The sequence below is a fragment of the Monodelphis domestica genome, chromosome 3, assembly GCF_027887165.1.
Source record: "Monodelphis domestica isolate mMonDom1 chromosome 3, mMonDom1.pri, whole genome shotgun sequence".
Taxonomy (NCBI): Eukaryota; Metazoa; Chordata; class Mammalia; order Didelphimorphia; family Didelphidae; genus Monodelphis; species Monodelphis domestica.
The window spans coordinates 8,891,360-8,916,352 of NC_077229.1; the positions used below are offsets into that span (position 1 = coordinate 8,891,360).

At 45.7% G+C, this 24,993-nt stretch overlaps 1 protein-coding gene across 2 annotated transcripts; it reads right to left on the minus strand.

The window, feature by feature from the left end:
- Positions 1 to 663: 663 nt before the first annotated feature.
- On the minus strand, positions 664 to 24,909 carry LOC100617202 (zinc finger protein 420-like). 2 transcript variants are annotated; one of them, XM_056821290.1, is made up of 5 exons: positions 24,333 to 24,909; positions 20,610 to 20,732; positions 11,594 to 11,720; positions 10,065 to 10,160; positions 664 to 7,320 (listed from the first exon to the last, which is right to left on the minus strand). In XM_056821290.1, exons 2-5 carry the CDS (start codon positions 20,712 to 20,714, stop codon positions 4,700 to 4,702), a joined length of 2,949 nt encoding a protein of 982 aa, XP_056677268.1. In that variant the 5' UTR covers positions 20,715 to 20,732; positions 24,333 to 24,909; the 3' UTR covers positions 664 to 4,699. The 2 variants fall into 2 exon arrangements, with proteins under 2 accessions (XP_056677268.1, XP_056677269.1); XM_056821291.1 differs by lacking the exon at positions 24,333 to 24,909 and adding an exon at positions 23,878 to 24,255.
- Positions 24,910 to 24,993: the final 84 nt, after the last annotated feature.

The following is a 24,993-nucleotide window of genomic DNA, read 5'->3' on the forward strand; positions in this document are numbered from 1 at the left end:
CAACCATTGCCACATATATCAGACAATTACAAATGAAATCGCAAGAACTCCATGACTCTGGATCTGCTGTTCAAGCAGGACCCATAGACTTCTCACTTCATGATTTAATTGAGACAATATACATATTACCTCGAAAAAGAAAACCTGTTTTAGTGACCTATATTGACTTGATGTGCTTTTTGTAACATTTTGTACCTTTTGTGAATTTTTTGCTTTTTCTTGAACATATCATTGCTACTATAACGCCTTTGCTCTATCTGCCCCATTTGCACTCACACTGTGGATCATGGCTAAGTTAGGGAGAAATGGATCTATATTCTTGAGTAAGAACCCTTTATATTCTACCTCTCCTTACGTGACACTGATTGTAATATATATTTTTGAGTGTCACTGATTGTAAGATATATATGTAATATATATATATATATATATTACATATATATATGAATGATTTTTAGAACATTTTTATAATTACATATACAATTGAATTTTCCTGACCATGTCATCAATATTTGAAGACTTTTTGATTTTCTAAGGAGAGCTATTCAGTGGTCTCTCTGAGGGTCCAAGGTTACTCTGTCTAGATGTGACAATCCAGTTGAGTAATGGAGATGAGAGACACTGTGTGCTCAGGCCCACTTGCATAGGCATCACACAGTCTTCTGCCATAGCACAGAGGTTTATTATGTAGGCTGGTGATTACATACTTCATTGGCACATAATCAAATTTCTACATATATGTTTCCATGGAACTTAACAAGACGCATAGCCTAAAGAGATAATCAACAAAACATTTTTGCTTTGGATGAATGACATAAACAGGGTGATCTAGAGGTTTGTTCTCCCTGACCTAGGAGAATCAGTTACCTTTGGTCAGCTTTCACAATGAATCACAATTACTTAGGAGATGGGAAATAAAACATTTTGTACATAGGTACAAGGTTAGAGGGCAATTTAATGCCAGACCAGATTTGGGGTTTTCCTCAACTTACAAGTTCTATTTTTCTTGTGTTACTTTAAAGCACCTGGCAATGTTGCTTGGTTTCTGTCCATAAACAGAATTCAGTGGAGTGTGTCTTGAAGATGATTGATGTTCTTGGTTTGCCTGGCTTATAATGGGAGTGAATGTAATTCTGTGGAGAGGGAAAGGAGGGGTAGAAGTCACAGAAGGAGGTTAGCAGGGGGATTTTATTTTCAAGGGGCTGCTTTGCAGTTTTCTGGTTTCTCTCTGGGACCATGTCATCCAGTGGGGGTCTGTTGGTTCCCTGCAATTTTTCACTAGTGTAGTTCCATTAGCTCTAAATGCGACTGCCTGCCCAAAAGCCTTAGACCGTGGGAAACTACCTTTGGCTCTTTACATATTATGAAACTGCTTTGTGAATATGTCTGATTCAAAGAAATGGAATCAAAAGGGAGCAAGGATTTCATGTACACAGTGCTACAGAAGCACGAACTTAACCTGAATAGTGCCACAAGAGCACACTGGTCAAAAAGAAACCAATCCAGGTAGGATTGATGAAATCCTATGCTAATACGAAAGGATTTGAACCTAGTGTGAGACTCAAGGTTGTGGTACTTGACATATGTTTAAGGCAAAAGACTCCTTGTACCACATTCCTTGTACAATACTTTATATCAAGTACCTAACAATTGGCTGTTCTGGTTCCCCTATCCCTGAGGAACAATGAAAGATCAGACAAAATAATAAAAATCTAGTCCCTTTTCCATCTTTTATGCTGTGGCAGTTGACTATAACCCTGGCTGTTGAGTGGGTAAGTGCATGATTGCTGTTATGTACTTATAAGATATAAATTGCTTTAATCAATCCATTATTCAAGGACCTAGTGTGATTTTGTTTTTCCTTATTTAGAATTTTTTACATATAACATTTGGAATTGGATATCTAGAATTTTCATCCAGTAGTTATTTGGCTTTTGGTGCTATTTTCTGATGTTTTTGATTGGCAGTAATTCATATGCCTCATGCCTCAACCATGTATCCCTGTGTGATTTGAATATTTCTTTATGTGTTATTATCCTGCTCAGTGGGGACTGTTATTGTGAACTTTGATTTGAATTTGAGCCTAATTTGGTACAAGAAACTACTTCGTAGAATCCAGAAGGTGAACTTTTTGGAGAAGTCACCATAAAGATGCATTCAGAGACCACATTCCAAACTAAAAGGTCCAGTAAACTGTGAGATGTGGGGAATTTGAACTGGGGGGAGGGGGGTTGAATGCACTCATTTTGAATGTACACTCTTATGTCAAAAGGGACAGCTCCCTAATTGTTTTTTGTTAATGCACTTAATATTAATTTTGTTCTTTTTCTTTTCCTCCCTTTCCCCCAAATTATTATAATTTTCCTTTAGAAACTAATATATACACCTAAAGTCAAAAATCTTTAAAGTTTTAAGTTAATTATGTTTAAAATGATCCATTAGGGAGACTGGTCTCCTAAAAGGATCATAGTGGGGAAAGTGCCAATAGTAATTTGATACACATGAATTATACATACCCAGTATTCTTTTTAAGTTACATCCTCATTTTGTGTTCTGACATTTGAAAGATAAATTTGGCTGAAACTCCACACTGGGGGACTTTTGGGGGCTCTTGCTTTGGTAAAGCATTGCAGATGTGGGTCACTAGCTCTGTGCTTTATTTACTCAGCGGAAGAAAGTACTTACTCTCACTCTTGCTGTTATTAAATCCTATAAAATTTAAATACTTGCAGTGCAGTATTCATTCATTTTTTCTCACAATTGTGATGAGCCTCATGTAACCTTGAAAATTGGGTACATGATTGCCTCTTAGACACTGAAGCTTCCAGATCAGAGTTGAAAAAACTAGATTCCAAGTGCTGTTCTATTGGTTGCCTAAAAGTAGTAGGTGTATCTGGAGCACTTCTTTAAAAAAAAAACAAACCCTTACCTTCTACCTTGGAATCAATACTGTGTATTGGTTCCAAGGCAGAAGAGTGGTAAGGGCTAGGCAATGGGGGTCAAGTGACTTGCTCAGGGTCACACAGCTGGGAAGTGTCCGAGACCAGATTTGAACCTAGGACTTCCTGTCTCTAGGTCTGGCTCTCAATCCACTGAGCTACCCAGCTGCCCCCTATCTGGAACACTTCTGAAGGTCCCAAAGCTTTCCTCTCAAAGATTGTCTATGAGACCTCTATCAGTAGAACACTCTTTCCTTCTAATGCCTAAATCCCCTATAAATTTATTATGGAGGGACCTTTTATGTAAACTTAGAGCCACAATAACATGCTCTCAAAATGCTGCTATGAAACTAGGATTGCATGAATATTTGAATTTGCTCCCTGTACTACTTTTAGACAGGAGATAGACAAACCTCTCACCGTTGAAATACCAGTAGATATACCTGAATCTCTGGACCACATCTTTCTATATAGGCCTACTGAAATCAGTTGTTCCTGTGCAAAACCAAAGGGGATCCACCTCCTTCCATTCCTCAGTATCCCCTATCAAAAGAGGCAATTGGTAGAATTACCCCAGTGATAAAGTTGTTTAATTGAAATGCAAATAATTTTATGTAAATCAGAATACAACACATCTATATTACTTGTTAAAGATCAAAAGTTAGATGTAAATGTAAAACCTGTCTCTCAATTTGTACATTTAAGGGCTGTAAACAATCAAGACACTGTGGTTTTAAGCCCACCTCAATTTCTCCTCTATTCCTAGCACTGCCTCATATTTTGTGGTAGCAGCGTCCTATTTAGCATTTTTCTCAATACCCATTCAATGAGATTCCAGAAATATATTTACTTTCACCTGGAAAGGTCCCAAAGGGGCATGCTTTTGTTTGCCAATGAAACGTTGAAAGTCCCACTTCATTTTTTTCACATTTTAACATAAAGGTTAGGAAATATCAAGTTTAAAGTGAGTCACTAGAGACTTTTTATACTTACTTTTGGCCTCACCTAATGTCAAACATGTTTTGGAACTCTATAAGAGGACACAAGATCTCGAAGGCAATAGTTCAGTGGTGTTTCCCCAAAGTGGAGTATTTAGGGTTCATTTTAACTGCTGGTACCCACTTCATTTCCCTAAGCTCATCGAAAACATTAAAAAAATTAAGCAACCCTCCACTAAGAAACTGTTTAAAGCAATTCTAGGAGCAACAGGGTTTTGTAGACAGTGGATTCCCAGCTATGGGGAAATCACTAAACCCCTTATAGTATAGCAGACAAAAAAATTCAGTCACTCAACCAGTTAGTTTAGAGACAGAACATATGCCAGCTCTTTCTATATTGAAATAGGCTATTCTGCCTGCCCTTGCTCTAGGCATCCCAAATAACAAAAAGGTATTTAATTTATTTGGGAATTTGCTGCCATTTCCTGCTACCATTCTATACTCACTCAATGGTTTCCACCACACAATTCTTGCCTCTGAGTCAAGTCTAGGCTCATGCCAAGTATGTTGCCCAGAAAGGGGGGGAAGTTAAATTTCCTTCATAGAATAGCAAGACTGGAGTTACATGTAAAGACTATTGTACATAGCTTTCATTCTTAAGGTTCCTCCTCAGTGTGGATCCTCTGATGAACAGCAAGAGCAGAGCTCTGATAAAATGTCTTTTCATACTGCTTATATTCATAAGGATTATCCACAGTGTGGATTTTCTGATGAAAGGCAAGAGCATAGTTCTGACTAAATGCCTTTCCACATTGCTGCTATTCATAAGGTTCCCCCCCCAGCGTGGATCCTCTGATGCACAGCAAGTTGGGAGCTATATCTCAATGTCTTTCCACATTGCTTGCATTCATAAGGTTTTTCCCCAGTGTGGATCCTCTGATGAACAGCAAGATTGGAGGGGTAACCAAATGTCTTTCTACACTCCTTGCATTCATAAGGTTTTTCCCCAGTGTGGATTCTCTGATGAAAAGTAAGAGCAGAGCTCTGTCTAAATGCCTTTCCACATTGCCTGCATTCATGAGGCTTCTCTCCAGTGTGGGTTTTCAGATGTACAGCAAGCTTGTCACTCCGACTGAATGCCTTTCCACATTGCTTGCATTCATGAGGCTTCTCTCCAGTGTGTATTCTCTGATGAAAGGTAAGAGCAGAGTTTTGACTAAATGCCTTTCCACACTGCTTGCATTCATAAGGTTTTTCCCCAGTGTGGATCCTGTGATGAACAGCAAGACTGGAGGTGTATCTGAATGTCTTTCCACACTCCTTGCATTCATGAGGCTTCTCTCCAGTATGGATTCTCTGATGAAAAGTAAGAGCAGAGCTTTGACTAAATGCCTTTCCACATTGCTGGCATTCATAAGGTTTCTCCCCAGTGTGGATTCTCTGATGAAAGGTAAGAGCAGAGCTCTGACTAAATGCCTTTCCACATTGCTGACATTCATAAGGTTTTTCCCCAGTGTGGATTCTCTGATGAAAGGTAAGAGCAGAACTCTGACTAAATGCTTTTCCACATTGCTGGCATTCATAAGGTTTCTCCCCAGTATGGATCCTCTGATGAACAGCAAGTTGGGAGCTATATCTGAATGTCTTTCCACATTGCCTGCATTCATGAGGCTTCTCTCCAGTGTGGATTTTCAGATGTACAGCAAGCTTGTCACTCTGATTGAATGTCTTTTCACATTGCTTGCATTCATAAGGTTTCTCCCTAGTGTGGGTCCTCTGATGGACAGCAAGACTGGATGTGTAACTGAATGTTTTTCCACACTCCTTGCATTCATACGGTTTCTGCCCAGTGTGCATTTTCTGATGTATAGCAAGATTGTCACTCCGATTGAATTTCTTTCCACATTGCTTGCATTCATAAGGCTTCTCCCCAGTGTGGATTCTCTGATGAAAGGTAAGAGCAGAGATCTGACTAAATACCTTTCCACATTCTCTGCATTCATGAGGCTTTTCTCCAGTGTGGATTTTCTGATGTACAGCAAGCTTGTCACTTCGACTGAATGCTTTTCCACATTGCATGCATTCATGAGGTTTCTCTCCAGTATGTATTCTCTGATGAAAGGTAAGAGCAGAGATCTGACTAAATGCCTTTCCACATTGCTGGCATCCATAAGGTTTTTCCCCAGTGTGGATTTTCTGGTGTACAGAAAGATTGTCACTCCGATTGAATGTCTTTCCACATTGCTTGCATTCATAAGGTTTCTCCCCAGTGTGGACTCTCTGATGAAAAGTAAGAGCAGAGATCTGTCTAAATGCCTTTCCACATTGCCTGCATTCATGAGGCTTCTCTCCAGTGTGGATACCCTGATGAACAGCAAGTTGGGAGCTACATCTGAATGTCTTTCCACATTGCCTGCATTCATGAAGCTTCTCTCCAGTGTGGATTTTCTGATGCACAGCAAGTTTGTCACTCCGACTGAATGTCTTCTCACATTGCTTGCATGCATAAGGTTTCTCCCCAGTGTGGATCCTCTGATGGACAGCAAGACTGGATGTATAACTGAATGTCTTTCCACACTGCTTGCATTCATAAGGTTTCTCCCCCGTGTGCATTCTCTGATGTACGGAAAGATTGTCACTCCGACTGAATGTCTTTCCACATTGCTTGCATTCATAAGGTTTCTCCCCAGTGTGGATCCTCTGATGAACAGCAAGTTGGGAGATATATCTGAATGTCTTTTCACATTGCCTGCATTCATGAGGCTTCTCTCCAGTGTGCCTTCTTTGATGAAAGGTAAGAGCAGAGCTCTGACTAAATGCCTTTCCACATTGCTGACATTCATGAGGTTTCTCTCCAGTGTGGATTCTCTGATGAAAGGTAAGAGCAGAGATCTGACTAAATGCCTTTCCACATTGCTTGCATTCATAAGGTTCCTCCCCAGTGAGGATCCTCTGATTAATAGTAAGACTGGGGGTGTAACTGAATGTATTTCCACAATGCCTGCACTCATAAATTTTCTGCCCAGTGTGCATTCTGTGATGTACAGAAAGACTGTCACTCTGACTGAATGTCTTTCCACATCGCTTGCATTCATAAGGTTTCTCCTTAGTGCACATTCTCTGATGTATAGGAAGAAAGGAGCTGCATATGGATGTCTTTCCACATTGTTTGTATTCATAAGGTTTCTCTCCAGTGTGAATCCTCTGCTGTCCAGCAAGACTGAACCTGTGCATAAAAGTCTTTTTGCACTGATTACTTTCACTAGATTTTTTCTCAATGTGCATTCTTTGATGTTCAATATGAGATGAATTTGGAGGTGGAACACAGAATCTATTGAATGAAAAGTCATTGGTACCATCACTCATGAATCTTTGTAGGTCCATTTCTTCCACAGGAAGGCTCATCTCTGTTGGATTTGCCTTCATTTCAGGTCTAATCTCTCCTAAAAGAAACAAACAGTAAAACACACACATATATTGATATATAAGTCTTTTATCTCTTTTCCTCAACTGTCAGAACATAAACCACTTTATATCCTATTTCCTCAGGTAAGAAAAGTCTTCCAACTTCAATGAGCACAACCCATCCTTTGAAAATGCCATTACCTCAAACCTAAAGAACAATTTAAATGACAAAGAACTTCCCATGTGATCTCATTGGCTCTCATAACAAATCTGGGATTTTAGACAGGCTAGCTTTATTACATTCCTAACTCAGACCATGACTTCAGAAAGGCTGGATGAGTAACTTGACCCGAAATCCTGGCAGCTGAGACCAAATCCTGTGACGGAGCATGCTTTGTCCACAGTACTAGTGTTCACTTTCAATATTTTTGTTTTCATTTTCATTGTCTATACATTAAGTCCTCTCTTCATAAGTATGACACCACTGGGGACATGTAGACTAAATATATCTATTATTTCATCATTTAGCTAGTCTCTGTAAGGATTATGCAATTCACTTTGTGATTGTTTTCTATCTTATTTTTTTATTCCAGTATCTGAGATTAGATGAAGAAATTCAGCACTTTTTTTGCAATTCTTCAAAGCATGAAAGATTTGTTCTGTTTCCTACTCCTTGAGAATAGCCATTACTTTTCTTTAGGAAATGGGCAAGAAAGCTTGTACAATTATCTTCCTATTTCCCACCTTAGAGAGAAACTTGCTATAACTTTTAACCCTGGGCAAGTCACAGGAGTTCTGTTGGTCTCAAACACCTTAACAATAACATGGATATAATAATGTCAAGTGACTCCTAGGGTTCCTATGAGGATCTAATGAGATAACATTTATAAAATGTATGACACATATTAGGGGAAATATGCAAAGGGTGATATTTACTTTTATCATTAGAATTTGGATTATTTCCTCCTTTGATCGATTTTCTCCTTAAACTGTCATTCTCTTCACTCCTCTAGTTACTCATTTTCCTTTTGAATGAAATGCATTTCCATTCTGCAATACTCTGTTTTACCTGGATCATCTCAAGTGAGATTCAGGATCTGTTGCTTCTTTCTAAACACTTTATATTTGGGTTCTATTGTGAGCTCCAGGACAGCTCAGACTGCTGTTTCCCTTACTTTGTACATTCAAGCCTTAGCATGGTTCCTAGGACATATTTATTATTTAATATATGTTTACTGTCTGGGTATAGGTCTTATGTCAGGCCAACCTCTACCAGGATCCTTGCATTCTGGTCTTTCTCCAGGAAAGCCAATGCATGCTCTACCTTCAGTCATGTATCTGTCCCTCTCTTGCCCTTATTTCTTAGCAGTCAACAATGACTCCATTGGAACTAGAGTAGACCCAATCCTGAAGATACCAGAGGTTTCTCTCTAGGCTCTCATTTCCCTATGGAGAGGAGCTGTGGTCACCGACTGTCCAAAAACAGGGCAAAGACTGAGCCCCAGAGACCAGGAAAGGGCCTAGAATGATGATTTAGGGAAAGCTTAAGTAAAGCAGTAGTCTTCACTCCTACTCATGGGCTGCAAGTCAATGGAAAAAAGGAAAATCAAGAAACCAGCTGCCTGGCTCCACTCTACATTGAGACTCCCTGACCTCAGTTGGGTCAGGCAATCCTGTGATACACTCTCATGATTCCCTTTGGCACCCAGCACAGCAGCCTCCCAAATATTTCCCTGCTCTCTAACTCTCCCTCATGGCTTCCTTCCACCCCTGCCTCACCTTCTGAGCTGAGAACTTCACCTCATATTTCACAGAACACAAGTTGGACCTCTCCTCAGAGCTTTTATCTTCTAAATCTCACTCAGCTCAGCTGCCTCCTTTTCCCCTCTTCCCCCAGGATCACAGGAAATCTCTCTTCATATTCAAAGAATCCCATCTTATCCTTCATTTAAGCCCATCTATCCCACCCTATAGGGGCCCTCATTGCTTTTCATCTTCAGCCTTTCCCACACTAATGAGCTAATGACTCTTCCTCTGGGAACCAACAAACCATTTCTTCCCAATGTTCTAAACACTCTCACTTGATCTCTTCCCATGATACTGTCCAACATCTCTCCTTGGTTCAATTTGCAGTAAGTTGTGTTGATACCTTTCCCTTGTTACCTGTGCTATACTTTCCCCCAGAATTCTGAGTCCGGCTCTCCTAAAGCCCCAGGTCACCTCGCCCCATTAGACTTTTAGTGCTCCTCTTCAGAGCCTTCATATCATGATTGGCTGCCCTAGAGCTGGGATCTAGATGGCCTCTACAGAACTGTTGGCATGCTGCTATCTGCTCCAGTAGGGCAGAAGGTGACCTCCATTAGGGAAGGGGATATCCACTGTAGCCCTTTATGTCTCCTATAACTTAGCCCAGGACCTGGCACAGTGCAAGCACTCATATGTGTTTCAGGATACTAAAGAACTCAGAGGGGATAACCTCAGCCCTTATGGCACCTGCAGGAGACTTCCAGGCCCTTCAGTTCCAAACACTGACTTCTTAGAGGGTCACAGATTAATCCCATGAAAGGAACTGATCAGAAATGGAGTCCAACAGCTTCATCTTATAGATGGGGAAACTGAGGCTCAGGGGATCAATGACTTTCCAAGGAAGCCCTTGTTAAAAGTTCTGAAAAAGAATTCCAAATTGGGTCTTCCTGCCTCCAAATCTAGCCCTGAATTCACAAGAGCACACAGAACCTTCTGGTCACCTTGGCTCTCTCACACCTCTTTTCCCCTCCCTCACCTGGATAGCAGCTCCTCAGGCCTTCTTGCTCCAGCATCCACAGGGATTCCCTCTGCTCCAAATAAGAGTTCATGTCTTCTGGGGGAGCTGGTAGCCCTGGGCATGGGAAATCAGTCAGGGAGGAGGATGGAGAGAAGCTCATCACTGAGTTATCTTTAGGGAAAGGTTGGGGCATCCAGTGACTCCACCTAGACTTTGTCCTTTGGATTTCTAAGGGAGTCTGCCCTCACCCCTCAGTGTCTGTAATACAGGAGTCCAGGGTAGGATGTGCCGGTTACCCTGCTGGGGGATCTTGAATGAACAGTCCCCCTCCCCTATCCTGTTCTGGTCCATTTTGGCTGAAACTCCTAAACTCCCACCCTGGGTCAGAGGGACACGGTTCTGGGTCAGTCTGAAGGCCCAGACACAGAGACCTAGAGGGATCAGCTTTTGTCCAACCACCCTGTCTGCTCCTCTCTCCGTGACACCTCTCTGAGTCTCCTGGACTCTTCTTCAGGGAGTCTCTACCTCCTCTCCTGGGGAACTCAACAAAGCTCTTTTGGCCCAATGCTGTCTCTCAGCCAGTTCATTCATCTTGACAATCACTGAGGAGGGCAAGCAGGACCTGTAGGAGATTTCAGGGGCCTCCTGGAGGAGAGTCTCCCCAGTATATAGTGTGGGAAGAGGAGGGTGGAGAAGGTAAGGGAACCAATCTGAAACCAGAATATTAGGTTCTAGGGCCTTTTCTTTAGAGAAGGCTAGACTCAATCCAGTTTTCCATTATGTGGAAATGAGAGGCAGCTAAAAGGGGAGGGAGTAGGGAGGCTCAGTTTACATTTTGTCAGAAACAGCCCCTATATAGGTGCCTCAGAACATGCCACTTAATCAAAACTATTTCCTCATCTGTGAAATGGTGAAAATTGTATCACTGAATTAGGAAGATGAAGGTGAGGAAGAAGTGCCATATTACAGAGAAAACCCTTCTTGGCAGAGCCCTGGGACAAGAGGACATTGTTATAAATGCTTCAACCCTTCCCTCTCTTACTCACTGGGTTTACTGGAGGATTAGAGCAATAGGAAGGAAGACTAAGGACAAACCATCTCTTCTAGGGACATAGAGGTGCTGTGAGCTACAAGTTTATGCTGGTTAAAGAGAAAAAGATCCTCAATAGTAGATCCACCCTAGAGCAGAAGAGGGTGGGAGGAAAACCCTCCTGAACAGTTTTTCCAGATGGGTTTGGGAGACCCAATTCCAGGCTAGGGAGAGGCAAGACGAAATCAGATCTGAGATTACTTCCAGGTCTGAGATTCTCCAACACGCATTCGATCTTGAACTTCAGGAGCATCAAAGGGAGTCCCCCGAGGTCCCATTACACAATGCAAAGGACTTTTATAGGAGCACCAGGCAGCAGGAGAGCCCTGGCTCTGGGATTCATCATACCAGCCACCATCCCTTCCTCATGACTGAAAACTGCTCCCAATTTTGCCTGCCCCTGAGGGCGATATTCCTTTGGATGGCAGACTCGGGCAGCAGGGAGAGGGTTCCTTACCCACAGAGAGCAGATTCTGGGCATTCTCCAGCATCACCTCCTTATACAGCTCCTTCTGGGGAGGGGACAAGAGGCACCACTCCTCCCGAGTGAACTCCACAGCCACATCCTTGAATGTCACCGCCTCCTAGAGCAGCCCAAGTCAGAGCACAGGGGGCTGAAAGCCACATCACAATGAAGAGCCCACCTCTGGTCAGTTACAGGAGGAAACTGACCCACAGAAAAGGGAGGGGCCCAAAGGTTCCACCCTTTGTCAGAGTCAGAGGCAGCACTAGAAGCTGAGACTTTAAGAGCCCAATGGAGGCTTGAGAAAAGCAGCTTTAGGATGGTCTGGAAGGAAGTCAAGTAGTTCTAAAGTGTGAACAGAAATCTCTAGGGGACCTCCAGTGCAGCTTGGATCCCCAGGGCCCCAGAGCAGGGATGTAGGTGTTAGTCACATGTCTGTGACCCTGTTGCTCTGTCCCAGGGCAGCCAGCATTAGTGAGTCACCAATGTACCAGGGCCCAAGCCACAGAGAGGTAAGCTGGGGGGAAGGTAAAAGGCAGGAGAGGGAAGGAGAGGGGGCTTTTATATCCCCACCCCCCGGAACTAACTGGGTCTCTGGGCTAGGGGTTTCTGTGAGCTTTCCTGATCTCTTGATCTCTGGCAAGCCCAGCCTGAGCAAGCTGAATGGAGATCTAGAAAGGCTGAGACCTCTCTCAAACTACAAGCCCCCAGATACATTTTTTATTCATGACACTGTGAATGGCTCAAGAATGGAGAGAATGCATTCCAGAGAGCTCAGGGACTCAGGATACAGCCCAGGGTGACCTATCCTCAGAGATCGCTGAGCTGATCTCGGATCATTCACTTATTGATCCTATTTACCAGTGACTGCTTTTGTCTGGGAACTGCCCGAGTCCTGGTTCTCTGCCTCCTGACTCAGCTCCACATTAAGCCAGCCTCTAATAGGGGAAGTGCAGAATCCAGCTCTTGGGCACTTCATCACTATGTAAGCCTCAGTCCAAGGCATTCACTGACCTTGGAAGATTCAGGTGAGCCCCTGGGGGTCAGGTCCAACCCATATCAGAGATGTCTGGGTTGGGGTCCTGAAATAACTATACTGAAATTATATATCTGTATGTACATATATATATATATATATATATAACTAAAATAATAGTTTATTTTAAGATAAGGGAAGGAAGGGAAGGGAATTGGGATAATCTATCTAAAACCAAAATCACGGTGTTACCTTACACTAACACTTCTCTACCTATAAATCTACCTCCTACAAAGAGTTAAATTAAATCTTAGTTAATATATAAAGTGGGAAGGAAATGAAGGTAGCAGGAACAGGGTTCAAAGGAAAGTCTCACTGACAGTTGTCCTCTGGAGTCTTGAGCAGCTCTGTTGGAAATCACTCTCAGCAGCAACAGGAACAATCAGGGATAGGCTGAATCACAAGAAAAGCCACGAGAGAATATGTAGCTCTCTAGGTCCAACCTAGAAAATCTAGACAGACCCCTCCTGGCTGCTTAATTATATCTCCCAGAAGAAGAAACTGCCTGTCACTTCTCCAGAGTTCTGGAACCTTCTGCTTCTGCCTTGTAAGGTTTCCTGCTCCTGTTTTGCAGAATTGCTCTCGTTCCTGCTAATTTCCCTTTAACAGTCCCTGATCTTGCACTGGGATCACTCAAGAATCTCTTCTTAGTCTGAGGAGAGGAGGGCTGGGGTTTTGCTGGCCCGTTATTGATTATTCCAGTCAGTCAGAGTGTCCCTGATTATCCCAGCTCTACAACCACTGGTGACTCTATATCCTATGACAGACATCACTTACCCTGTCTATTCTTTGTTCTGTGCTCTCCTAAACCTACCAGAGATTTATTCTTCTGCTTAGGGTTTGGAGCATTAGTAGAGGCAAGCCCCTAACCCCTTTTATTGATAGGAAGCATTTCCCTTGCTTGTCTTCCTTGGAGAGCTGCCTCAGTTTACTCTTTGGTTATTTCATTCCCAACACCTGCAAACGTGAGCTTCACAATGTTAGTCAGAGCAGTAGACGTTCACTCCTGAAGAGGAGCCTTCAGTATTTTTAGGAAGAGACCCCGCAGGGAAGAGATCATTTACTTTGTGAACACCCCAAGCAACAGAAATGCATCAGTGAAAAACTGAAGACAATAGTAGCAGCAGCAGAACATCAGAGAGAGCAGAAAGAGGCTTCTTTCAAAAAATACAGACAAGGAGAAAGGGAAGGAGGAAACCCAGAGAGGGTAAAAGGTGAAGGAGAAGACAGAGGGGATCATGGAGAGAATCTTAAGGTGTCCCATCTGCTCCAGGAGGATGTTTCCTGCAGTACCACAGGAGAGAAGAGGTAGATACAGAGAAGACAGTGGTCTCTACTGACTCAGAAAGAGAAGAGCATATAGGGGAGGAGGTACAGAGGAGAAGGCAAAACCTGAGAAGATGGAGAAAGGATGGAGTCCCTACTTTGACATGGAAGGAGGTTCCATTGATGAATGTTTTCATGGGTATAGGAAGATGAGGACTCACACTGAAGCCAGAGAGACTTGGTGTGTGCAGTCTACTTGTCCGGGGGTGTGTGTGGTGCACTTGTAGTGGGGTGAGGGTGTCCAGTGTGGCACTAGGAGGACTGGGATAGCTTTGACCCAGGGACCAGATTTCTAGGCAAATGTAGAACAAAATGAAGAGGTTAACTGTGACAAGTGAAGATGAAATGCCTGAGGAATCAAAGCTCTGCTCTTCTGAGCACATCAATTTATTAAAGCAATGTATGCCTACTGTCTAACCAATAAGGACGAGGCCCTTTCCTGGGCTTAGGGCTGGACATTGAAATCAGGGGGAAAAGAGACTTGTCTACCCTAAAAGAGATGAATTAAGTAAGATAAATGAATGCAAAGGAAATAATCCAATGCTGGGTCACCTACTTTCTAATTGGAGAAAAGATTAGGGACTTGCCAAATTGGGATGGGGAAGAGGGACAGAGGAACTTCCCTGAAAGGGGTCCCACTCCTTCCCAATATCTGTAAGCAATCAAAAGAACAAAGAGGCAATAAGTGATTGATCAATATGGACCCACTTTGCAGAAAAGACCCCCTGAATGCTTGAGATGTACAATGAAGAAAAAACTTCTTCCATCAGTCTCAGAATCTGACTAGGTTTCTGGTCAACCTAAACTTGGGCTTTAGTTGAGGGTCTCCAAACAGCAGGTAAAGGCGGTTCAGTTTCCCAGCAAGGCAAGAAGAGGTTCAAATAATGCAGTGAGGTTTTCTCCCAATTCTCCCCATTGAATAAATTTTCTTCACCAGACAGAATTTGGATGAGGCACACAAATGAATGGAACGGAGCCGAGCCTTCTCCAGCTCTGAGTCACAAGATGGACAATGTTCCCAAAATTCACCCCTGGGTGCCCCAAAGCCCTCCCTTCCTTCCCAAGAGGGAATCAGCTCAGTAGATGGCACAAGGTTGGCTTGTCCCAGCTTCTTCACACACCCTACAGGAAATACTGACACCATGCTTTATGGCACACAGGTCTCAGACCACATGCAGCCCCCTGAGGCAATTTATTCAGCCCCCACTGCATTTCTGGAAGGGACACCTATTTCATTGGTGGTCAGTGAGAGCCACCTGACAGCCTGGGTGCAGTGGGGTGCTAGGAAGACTGCCCAGAGCTGGGGCTGTGTTTCCAGGTGGAGCTGGTGTGCAGGTGCACGTGATAAGCACCCTGTCCCCCTCTCTTCACTCCTCACCTCCATCAGTAGTGCCAATCCTTCCAGCCAAGCAATTCAGGGGCAGCTGCTCCTAGGGCTGCTGCATGGGGCTCATGGAGGCTCACTTGGGGTGGTCCCACCCTGAAGTCACCAGGGTGTCAAAGAGCCTGATAAGGGTGGCGCGGTCACCCCTGGCCTCTGTGCCTTTCTCCTAGCCAGCACCAATAGGAGGATGCCTAATCTGGTGGTGAGTGCCCTAGTCTTTGCTCAGCTCAGAGCTGACCTTCATCCTGAAGCCACGCCTGGATGCCCCAATCGGCACTGGGGACAGCAGCACTTTGCACTGTCCCTGGTTTTCCTGAAGGCCACACTTTCTACTAAGCTCGTGATGCAAGCTTGACTCACTCGCAGTCCCACGTCAATGGGAGAGGCACGTGTGCTGTAGATGGAACTCGGATGAGGGCAGGAGGCTGAGGAGTGGGAAGAGAGGAGGGGTGCACTGGGCTCCATCTATGGTGAGAGATACCCAGGCTGAGGCCAGTATCTGCTGCTCTTCCTTTCTCAGCAACAGCAATACATCCGAGACTCTTCAGATGGTTGTCCTTGGAAGCACAATCCAAACTAGGTGCACGTACATCCGGCAGGTGCCAACAAGACTATCTGTACCTCTGGGGCCTCCCGAGAGAGAGCAGATTCTGGTTCAAATCCTGTGTCTTGCTGGTCAGAGCCCTGTAGGAGAGCTAACTTCCTATTTCCTGGCTCTGGACTTCCCAGACTTGTACAAATCCCTCCACTGTAGCCAAATTGAAGTATTCGCCAACCTCTTAACTGATTTATACATTCTCAGTTCCCTGCCTCTCCTCACTCTCCCTTCCCAGGCTCTCAATGCTCCTTTCCCTTCTCGACTCACTCCACCTATAGAGATGATTTCTGTGCTGTAAGGACCAAATAAAATCCTTTTCCTCTGAGCATCCATCTACCTGTGGGTGATCTCTCCTCTTTTAGAAACACTTAAGATCTATACCACTCCCTTGACTCAGTTGTTCAGCTAGAAAACTTTGCATGAGTCCATTTCTTAATTTTTCAGCTAAAGTATAAGCCTCTTGATGACGAAGTTTGGTCCCTTCAGTGTAGGACTTGGTTGGGAAGAATCTTGGCTCTCATTTAATAAGGGGGGGAAGGGGGCAAGAGATGTTATTTGGTCCTGTCCGACTCTTCCCCACAAAGGCTAAATTGCAATCTTTCTGTGCCTCAGTTTTCCTCATCAGTACAATTGGGGTAATTATGAGGTGCCTTCCTCACAGGATTGGGGTAAGGCTTAAATGATATCCTGAATGAGTAAGAGGAAGCACGTAGTAGAGTCTAATCAAAGCAGGTGGGTTTTAGACTAAAATTGGAAAATACATTGAAAAGTAAAGCCAAGGCAAAATAGACTTTCTCCACCCTGGAAAGCTCCACAAGCCTGAATTACAAATTTCTGCCATCTCCCCTTAACTCAAAATCTGTTAGTGGAAAAACCCTTGACTGCATTCACAAAAGAAACATGTGTGGATTCACTGGAAGTTGAAAAAGGAGTTCCAATTCAGATTTAAAGAGCTTCATCTCCATGAACAGGACATACAGCTTTTCCATAACCCATTTTCTATTGACAATGAAAATGTGGATTCAATTTACCAAATGGAACTGGCTGAACTGCATAATTGTGACTCTCTGAAAGACGCATTCAAGTCAAGCAGCTTGTCTAATTTCTATGCATCTCTCCCCTCTGAGACATATCCTAATCTCAGGAACCATGCACTCAAAATGGCAACCATTTTTGGCAGCACTTGTGTCTGTGAACAGACTTTTTCCAGAATGAAACATCTGAAATCTCCAACCAGATCTAGACTAACTGATGTACACTTGCATCACTTGTACGGCTAGCAGAAACAAATATGGAACCAGACATTGACCATCTCAATCAGGCCCAGAGTTCCCATTGAAATACTGGTCAGTTTCTTGATTTTAATTTACTTGCTATTTATTTAAAATATTGTATTTGTTCTTGGTTTTCTTTTTTTTTTTTTAACTTTAAAATAAGATATATGCAGTGTGCATAGGGATTTGTTCATAATTTTTTTTAATAGTCCAGCCCTCCAATGGTCTGAGGGACAGTGAATTGGCCCCCTGTGTAAAAAGTTTGGGGACCCCTGCTTCATGGGAATACTGAGAACAGAGATTTTCTGGAAACAGCAGCCATGTCAGCCTCGGCATCTCTCATCAGAGAGGGGGAGCACCACACTGTAGTCTACATAAATTTATCTAGTGAAACCTCACAGGAGCAGATTCAGATTGAACAGAATTCTTAGTGTAGCAAATCCAAAAAATATAATCCAGGAGAAAAAAAAGGAATTTCACCCCTCATGACATGAAAAAGAGGCTATCTGACAGGGCTGAATAAAATCATAACAAAATTCATTTGAGAAAAACAAAAGATCAACCATAGCATAAACAACATGAAAAGAAGCCAGGATAACTGGGGAACAGCACTGCCAGAGCTCAGACCAGATCACAAGTGAGTCATCCTCAACCTGGGCTACCGGTAAGATAAGGAGATAAAGCAAGGGAACAGACTAAAGAAAATACCTCCTGTCAAGTGGCAAACAAGCAATTTGGGAGAAAATTCCTTATTTTGTAAAAAGTGCTATGAAAACTGGAATGCAGCCTGGAAGGAAATGAGGCTCAGAGCATAAGTCTACACCATACTCTACTAGACATGGTTTAAGGAAATGTGACCTTAATATTAAAGATCACACTATAAGGAGTTAGGAGAAAAACATCTCATACACATCTCACAGCTATAGGGAGATGTATGTAGAATATTTTATTTTCTCCCCAATTACAGGTAAAAACAATTTCTAACATTCATTTTTTTTAAATTGAATTCCAAATAGTCTCCCTCCCTCCACTGCCCTTCCCTGAGAGAACAAGCAATCTGATGTACACTTTACCAGAGCAACCACATAAAATATTTTTCCTTATCTGTCATTTTGTGGAAGAAATCTCAAACCAAAGAAAATGAATGAAAGGAAAAAAGAGAAACATGTTTTGGTCTGAATTCAGAGTCCATCAGTTTTCTCTCTGGAAGCAGATGGTTTTTCTCATCACGAGTCCTTTGGGACTGTCTTACAACCCTGAATTGTTGAGAACAGTTGAGTCGTTCACAGCTTCTGACTGCACATTGTTGCTGTTATCCTATGAAATGTTCTCCTGCTTCTGCTCATACCTTGCATCAGTTCATGGAAGTCTTCCCAGGTTTCTCTGAAATGATGCTGCCTGTTATTTCTCATAACCCAATAGGGTTACACTATAATCGCACACCACAATTTGTTCGGACATTCCCCAATTAATGAATGTCCCTCTATTTCTAATTCTCTGCCACCACAATAAGATCTGCTATATAAATAGATTCTTTCCCCCTGTTGGGGATCTCTGGGATACATGCCTAGATTGAAGGGTATGAACAGTTTAAAAGCCTTTTGGGCAAAATTCCAAATGACTTCCAAATGTGCAATAAATGGATGACAACTTTCCATAAGTGTTTCAACTTTCACACATCTCTGAAGAGATCATGTTCTTTTTCTGGCACAATGTCCAAATTGACAGGTGCCAGAGGTACCTCAGAGGTGTTTTACTTTGCAGTTCAAGGACACAAATGCTTAGTCAAACTTGAGATAGAGACAATTACCTCAAAACTGGAAAAGTTTGATTCCTTGAAACAGAAAAACTTCTGCATAGAACCTTAATCTGTTTGCCTCAGTTTTCTCATCTGTGAAATGATGAGAATAAGAACATTTATCCTAGAGCATTTTTACACAGATTGATGAAAGCAGATTTTTAGGAGAACATAAAGCAGTCCAGTCTGTCTGTATCCCATTCTTTGCTACTGAGGCAGATGCCTTTGTGACAAGGCCAGGATGTCTCTCTCAGGACCTTCCTAACCCTATTTGCACAGAAAACTCGCAGGACTTCAGAAGCTCACCCCTTTCTCTTTAGTCAGTCAAACAAGGGGAGGACTAGACCAGTGAGGAATTCTACAGAACAGAGGAGGAATGTACTCAGCTGATGGCTCTGATACAAACAGCTTTGCTCAAGAATAGTTAGAGCTCCCCTTCTGAGAAAAAGGCCCCATTTCTGTATGACGGTCCTTCCTGGGCTCACCTAAACTCCTCAGACTCTCTCTGGATTGGGGAGCTCAGAAGCAGAAGGCCAGTGGAAGGGTCATTCCCACCCACAGGGGTGCTCTCTGGGGCATCCCCAGCTGCCTGATTTTGGCTGTCACTGGCAAGGACCCTAACCATTCCTACAAGAGGCTCTGCTGGCATATACTGACCTTCAAGCCTCTTCCTCTCCCCTTACACCTCCCTCCTCCTCCTCTGACCCAGGGACACTGTCCTCCTGGCTGATCCGTGGCCAAGACCTTTCATGGTCTGATTCTGGGCCTTTCCAGGGGCTGTCTGTGTCCCTGTAGGGAATGTTCTCCTCTTGCCTCTGGCCTCAGAGCTTCCTTCGAGTCCTAGCTGAATCCTCCCCTGGGAATCAATGGTCTCCCCAAAACCTTTAGAGTCTTCCCCCACCATGCCTCCCCCCTTTCTGCCCTCACAGAGTTTGTTTGGCCACAGCTGCTGAGGGGTCTCCTTGGTAAGACTGGTGGGGCCTGGAAGGGCCAATGGCTTCTCCCTTCCTTTGTGCTGAGCAATGCCAGGTACACACCAGGGAGTTCCTTCAGACTGGTTGACTTTGGCTAAGAAGTAGGAAAAAGAAAGGAGCCAGAGAAACCTGGGAAGGCTGAAGGACTCAAGGCAGAAGCCATTGAGCAGCTCTAGGGGACAATGTCTTCCCTGAGGATGGCACAGACCAGGGGACACCCTCAGGCACAGCTCCAGACCAGACTCAAGAGGGAACAGGTGAAAAGAAGAAGAGGAAGAGGGTGTGAGTGTCACCAGGTAAGCAGAGAGCAAAGACAGGATCCCTAGATAGGAAATAAGGAGTCAATGGTTGTCCTCAGCACTCACTTATGTCCAGGGAGAAATATGACATGGGAGGCAGTACCTGGATGTGGCTCTTGGGGTCTGAGCTGCCCAAAGGCCAAGGAATCACTCCCAAAGGGGAGAAGAGAGCTGAGAAGGGCTATTCCTCGTGCCTGGGATGTGGGGACAGAAATGGCCCAGCAGGAAGGAGGAAGCAGCTTTCCAGCCCATCTTGTATCAGAGTCAGGAAAGGGCCTCCCTGGCTGATGGGGCTCCCATCTGGGGCTGGAATGCACTTACCTGGCCTGGGAGCCTGTCCCTCTCCAAGGTCATTCCTGGGACTCCAGGCTCCCTGTAAAGGCAGTAAAGTAGCCCCAATGAGTCCATCTGGTGAAGTTCCTCCATCTTTTCCTGGCCTTATCTCTGTAATGGTTAAATTAGTTTTGACAAAATAAGAGAGCAACTTTTAATCATTTAAGTTTTCATGAGAATAGAGTTGTAAATTAATATTATCCCTTTTAAGACAGAGGAAAGAAAACTTCTAGCAGCCTTTAACAATGAACAATTTATTTTCATTAAAATATAGTAAAAGAGTATAGTAAAATGAATATAGTAAAGGAGAGAAATATAGGAAAAAGGTAGAAAATTTCCTAATTTCTATACTAGTTATCCTATAACTATAACTACCTCTATTTACTACCTAAAACTGCCTATAACTACTGCTAATAACAGCCACCCCACAAAGTTGTAACCCAATCCAGCCCAATCAAAACCAAATTAATCAGTGTTTAATCCAATTCCAATTAGGTCTGTCAACAAAGACCAGCCACCTTCCAAAAAGTTCATGAAAGAAAAACAAACACCTAATAGCCCAACCCCAAACCCCAAAGACCCCTAAAGGTGAAGGCCAAAAAGCCCTCTCAGTAAGTTCAGGCCTGCCTTTACATTTCAGCAAGTAACTGCCAACCACCAACCCAACAAACAGCAACAAACTTCATCCCAACCACCAGCCCTAACTGTGAGCAACTGCTCTATAGCTATCACCCTTTTCTGTCCTTTTTCTATCTCACTTCCTGTCTCTATGGTTTCTACTTCCTCTGAGAGTTGTTTAATCCCTACACATCTCTATGGTAAAAGGACCTCCAGGTCCCCCTTAAATTAAAAAAGAATAAAGAATTACTTTTCACATCACCCCACTCAGGGTCCTGCCAGCCTCCACTCTCCCCCCATTTTATGTTCCACAAATGGAGTTCCAGCCAAAGCTCTTGCCAACAGAACTCCCTTGGCCCAGGGAATGACTGACTTCTCTGCTCTTCTGAGTAGCAGGAGCTGGCCTGGAACCACCCTCCTGAGACACTCCTTCCCCTCTTTTCCCCAGTGTAGAAAAGTCCGTCTTCCTCACTGCCTTTGGGTTCACTCTCTGGGTCAATTGCTTTTGGTGAGACCTCAGAAGAAAGTTGCACTGATCTCCCTCCCAACTCAGGATCTGGTTCAGCCTTAACCCTCCTGGGGCCAGGCCCTGGGCCTCTGCACCCTGAGCTGGGGACGGAGAAGGGACCTAGAGGGGAGAGGTCCACAGGGTGAGGATCCACAGGAGTACCCAGGGCCAGGCCTGCCCTCAGGGGAGAGCCTGCTATCAGCAGAGGGAGGGGGGACAGCTTGGGAAAAGAAGAGAGTCTGAAGGGGAAAAGGAGCCCCCTCCCTCTGTTCCTCCTCTTCTGCCCTCACCCTTCTCCCATTCTCCCATACCCCCAAGAGGCAGCTGGGATCCCCCCTGGGATGGGTCCAGGCAGAGCCTCTAGAACTGAGAGTGGGAGCCCAAACCCCATGGCAAGGAAGGGGCCTGAGGGCTCTGCCGGAAGGGGGAACAGGGAAGTATGGAAAAGGGGAGCCAAGAGAGGGGCTGGGAAGGCACAGGGTTCAACGGAGCTCCTGGCAAGGAGGGCAGGGACCCTGGAGATGGTTAAGTGATCCTGGGGGTGGCTGAGCCTGGGGGAAAAGGATGAAGGGGTGCTGGGGTCTTCCTAGGAGCTGGGGAGGGAGTCTGGGACCCTCTGGCACAACTGAGGCTGGGAATTTCTAAAGAGAACTGGATCCAGGGAGCCCAAGGTCTGGGCCCTAATGGGGAACAGCCCAAGGGTCATGGGGGCCAAAAAAGGGCTTTGGCTCCTGCAGGAAGGCAGAGCTCGGGGATCCTCCCAGAGGGTGGGCTCTGAGGGCAGCACAGAGGAACCTCTAAGCAGGAGCTGGGGGTTAGAACTCCTGGGTCAGGAAAGCCTGGGCTCCTGGAATGGCTCCTATCTCCCTCTAGACCCCTCCCCAATCTCTAGATTCCACCCCATGGTTCTCATGGGTCACGACCAGGCTGGGCAGGAGAGGCCCCCTCCCCCACCATCATAGGGACCCTCCCCCTGCCCTCACCCCAGACTGCCTAGGTACAGCCTGAGGGAGGTGGGAGCAGCAGAAAGTTCCTGGGGAGAGCAGGGCCCCATGGGGGGGGGATGGGAAGGGCTGAGGGAATGTGAGGCCCACAAAGAGGGGTCATTTGCAGGTTCTGGGGGGGGGTTGAAGAATCTCAGGAGAATCAGACAGGTGAAGGGGGGGGTCAGTATAGGTGGCATAGAGGAGGAAACAGGGGAGGGAGAAGAAGAGAACCAGGAACAGGGCCCAGATGTGGCCAAGAGGACAAGGTGGATCAAATCTGACAAGAAACTGGCCCAAAACCAAAGCCCTGCTCTCCAGGGAGGGGGAGGAGGAGGGGCTGCAGGAGGACCCCTGGGAGTTCCCACATCCTAGAAGTCCTCAAGTGCCTGCTGGAGGCTCCCTTGGGCTGGGGGAGGGTCATAGGATCCCTCCCAGTGCTCCAGGGGGGGCCCAGCCAGCCCCCAGAGAGAGATCTTCCAGCCAGGAAGCCCTTCCAGGGGGCCAGGGCAGGCTCAGAGTTCAAAGACAAAAGGGGGAGCCTCAAGAGAACAGGAAGATTCTGAGGTCAGACTGGAACCCAGGCCCACCCCACAACAGGCCTTGTACTCTACCGGCCCAGATAGGGCTCCCTTTGGCAGAGGGCAGTCCTCCCTCTGGGGAAGGCCCTCTTCCTCCCTCAGCCCTTCATTCAGCTCCTGAGGTGACTTTCCTGGGACCCAGCCTTCCTGTCATCAAATCCCCCATGATGCTCTTCAGCAGTCCCAGCCCTAATGGCCCCATCCCCCTCCTCCCTGCCACCCCCTCTACCATGGGCCACACCAGCCTCCAAGGGAGTCCATGAACAGCACCTACAGCTCCTGGCCAGGAGCACCTTCTGTTTGTTCTCCATGGGTGGTTCATAGGCTCTCCCTACCCAGCTTCGACCACTGCCATCCCCGGCCTCCCTACGGTCCAAAGGACAATCTTGCCTCCTCCAGGAAGCCCTCCTGAACTCTTCTTCACTCTCGGCCCTCTCTCTGCTTATTATTGCTTGTTTAGCCAGAATGGAGCTTGGGTGACTGAAGCTGAGGTTGCCCGAGGGTCGGGGGAGGAGCTCGGGGGTCTGGGGCCCAGAGGCTGGAAGGCAGGACTCCTGGGTTCTTACATGGCTTGATAAAACAACATTCGGTACTGTCCCTCCCCCCAGGACCTCTTTAGGCAGGACGTTTTATCGGATAAGAAGATCCGGAAGAGGAAGCCGGAGTCCACAGTTGACCCCTGTCAGACACTAGAGGAGCGCCGAGAATACGAAGTACGCTGCCGGAAATTCACCCCAGCGCATCCTGTTCTGCTCTGCTCCAGCCCCAGTCAGCCCCGCCCAGCTGCAGAGTCCCAGAACGTGGGAGGAGGTGAGGGACTCTCCGTTTAGGGGAAGATCCAGGAATTGGGTTCCAGGAGGCACAGGCGGGAGGTGTCTGCTCCAGAGGGACTCGTAAAAGGGAGAATTCGAACTCAGTCCTGCTCTCCGCTTCCTGCCCTCCCCCCCGGCTCCTCTCCCTCTGGCCCCTCCCCCTTCCGGCCCCCCTTTCCCGCGGTCCCCCGCCGCCACTTCATAATTACCCAGGCTTGAGGCGCCCGGCGGAGGGAGTTCCAGGGTCAGATAAGGAGCCGAAGCGGGAAAAGCTTTGGAAGTGGAGGACCCGGAATTGGATAAGATCTTAACTTCCGGTTTCTCGGAGGCCTCAGCGCCGCCGGTTCAGAGCAAGAATTGCCCCGCCTTGGCCTTTGGGCTGGCCCTCCTCCAGAGCCTCTCTTCAGAACTTCCAGCGTGAGCCCCGTCTCCCTCCCCTTCATTCTTCTACGCCTTCGGTGGGCCCGAATGGCACCCGCTCCCACCCCTCCCCGGTGGGTTAGAGGGCTGGTGGTGCCTGTGCTCGCCCTGCTCACTTTAAGTTGCTCCATTGTCCTGACTTTCGGGAAGAAAAGGGTCCCTGGGCACCAGGCTTCCCCAGTTCCGAGCTCCTTTTGGTCCTAACACAGTGCGAGGGGGAGGGGGGCGGGATATTCTCTTCTCCCCCCAAGTTTGTAGAAAAGAAATGTGGGCGTGGCCAGGCTCTGGACAGCCTGCAGAGTCCGGCTAAGAGAGACTTACTGAGGGTCTGCAGGAGGATACCAGAAGAGAGCCACAGGCAGAAGGACGAAACCCCGCCCTCTTGGTCCGCCCTCTCTAGGCACGCCCCTATTGATCACGTTTCTCTGGCCATGCCCCTCTTGGTCTGAC

Bases quoted from the DNA above. Each gene is read 5' to 3' on its own strand.
- LOC100617202 (XM_056821290.1), bottom strand. From the start codon at position 20,714: ATGGAGGAACTTCACCAGATGGACTCATTGGGGCTACTTTACTGCCTT. The intron at 10,161-11,593 runs GTAAGGAACCCT...TCCCATGCCCAG, and splicing joins CCAGAATCTGCTCTCTGTGG to GGCTACCAGCTCCCCCAGAA. The intron at 7,321-10,064 runs GTGAGGGAGGGG...TGTTTCTTTTAG, and splicing joins CCTGAGGAGCTGCTATCCAG to GAGAGATTAGACCTGAAATG.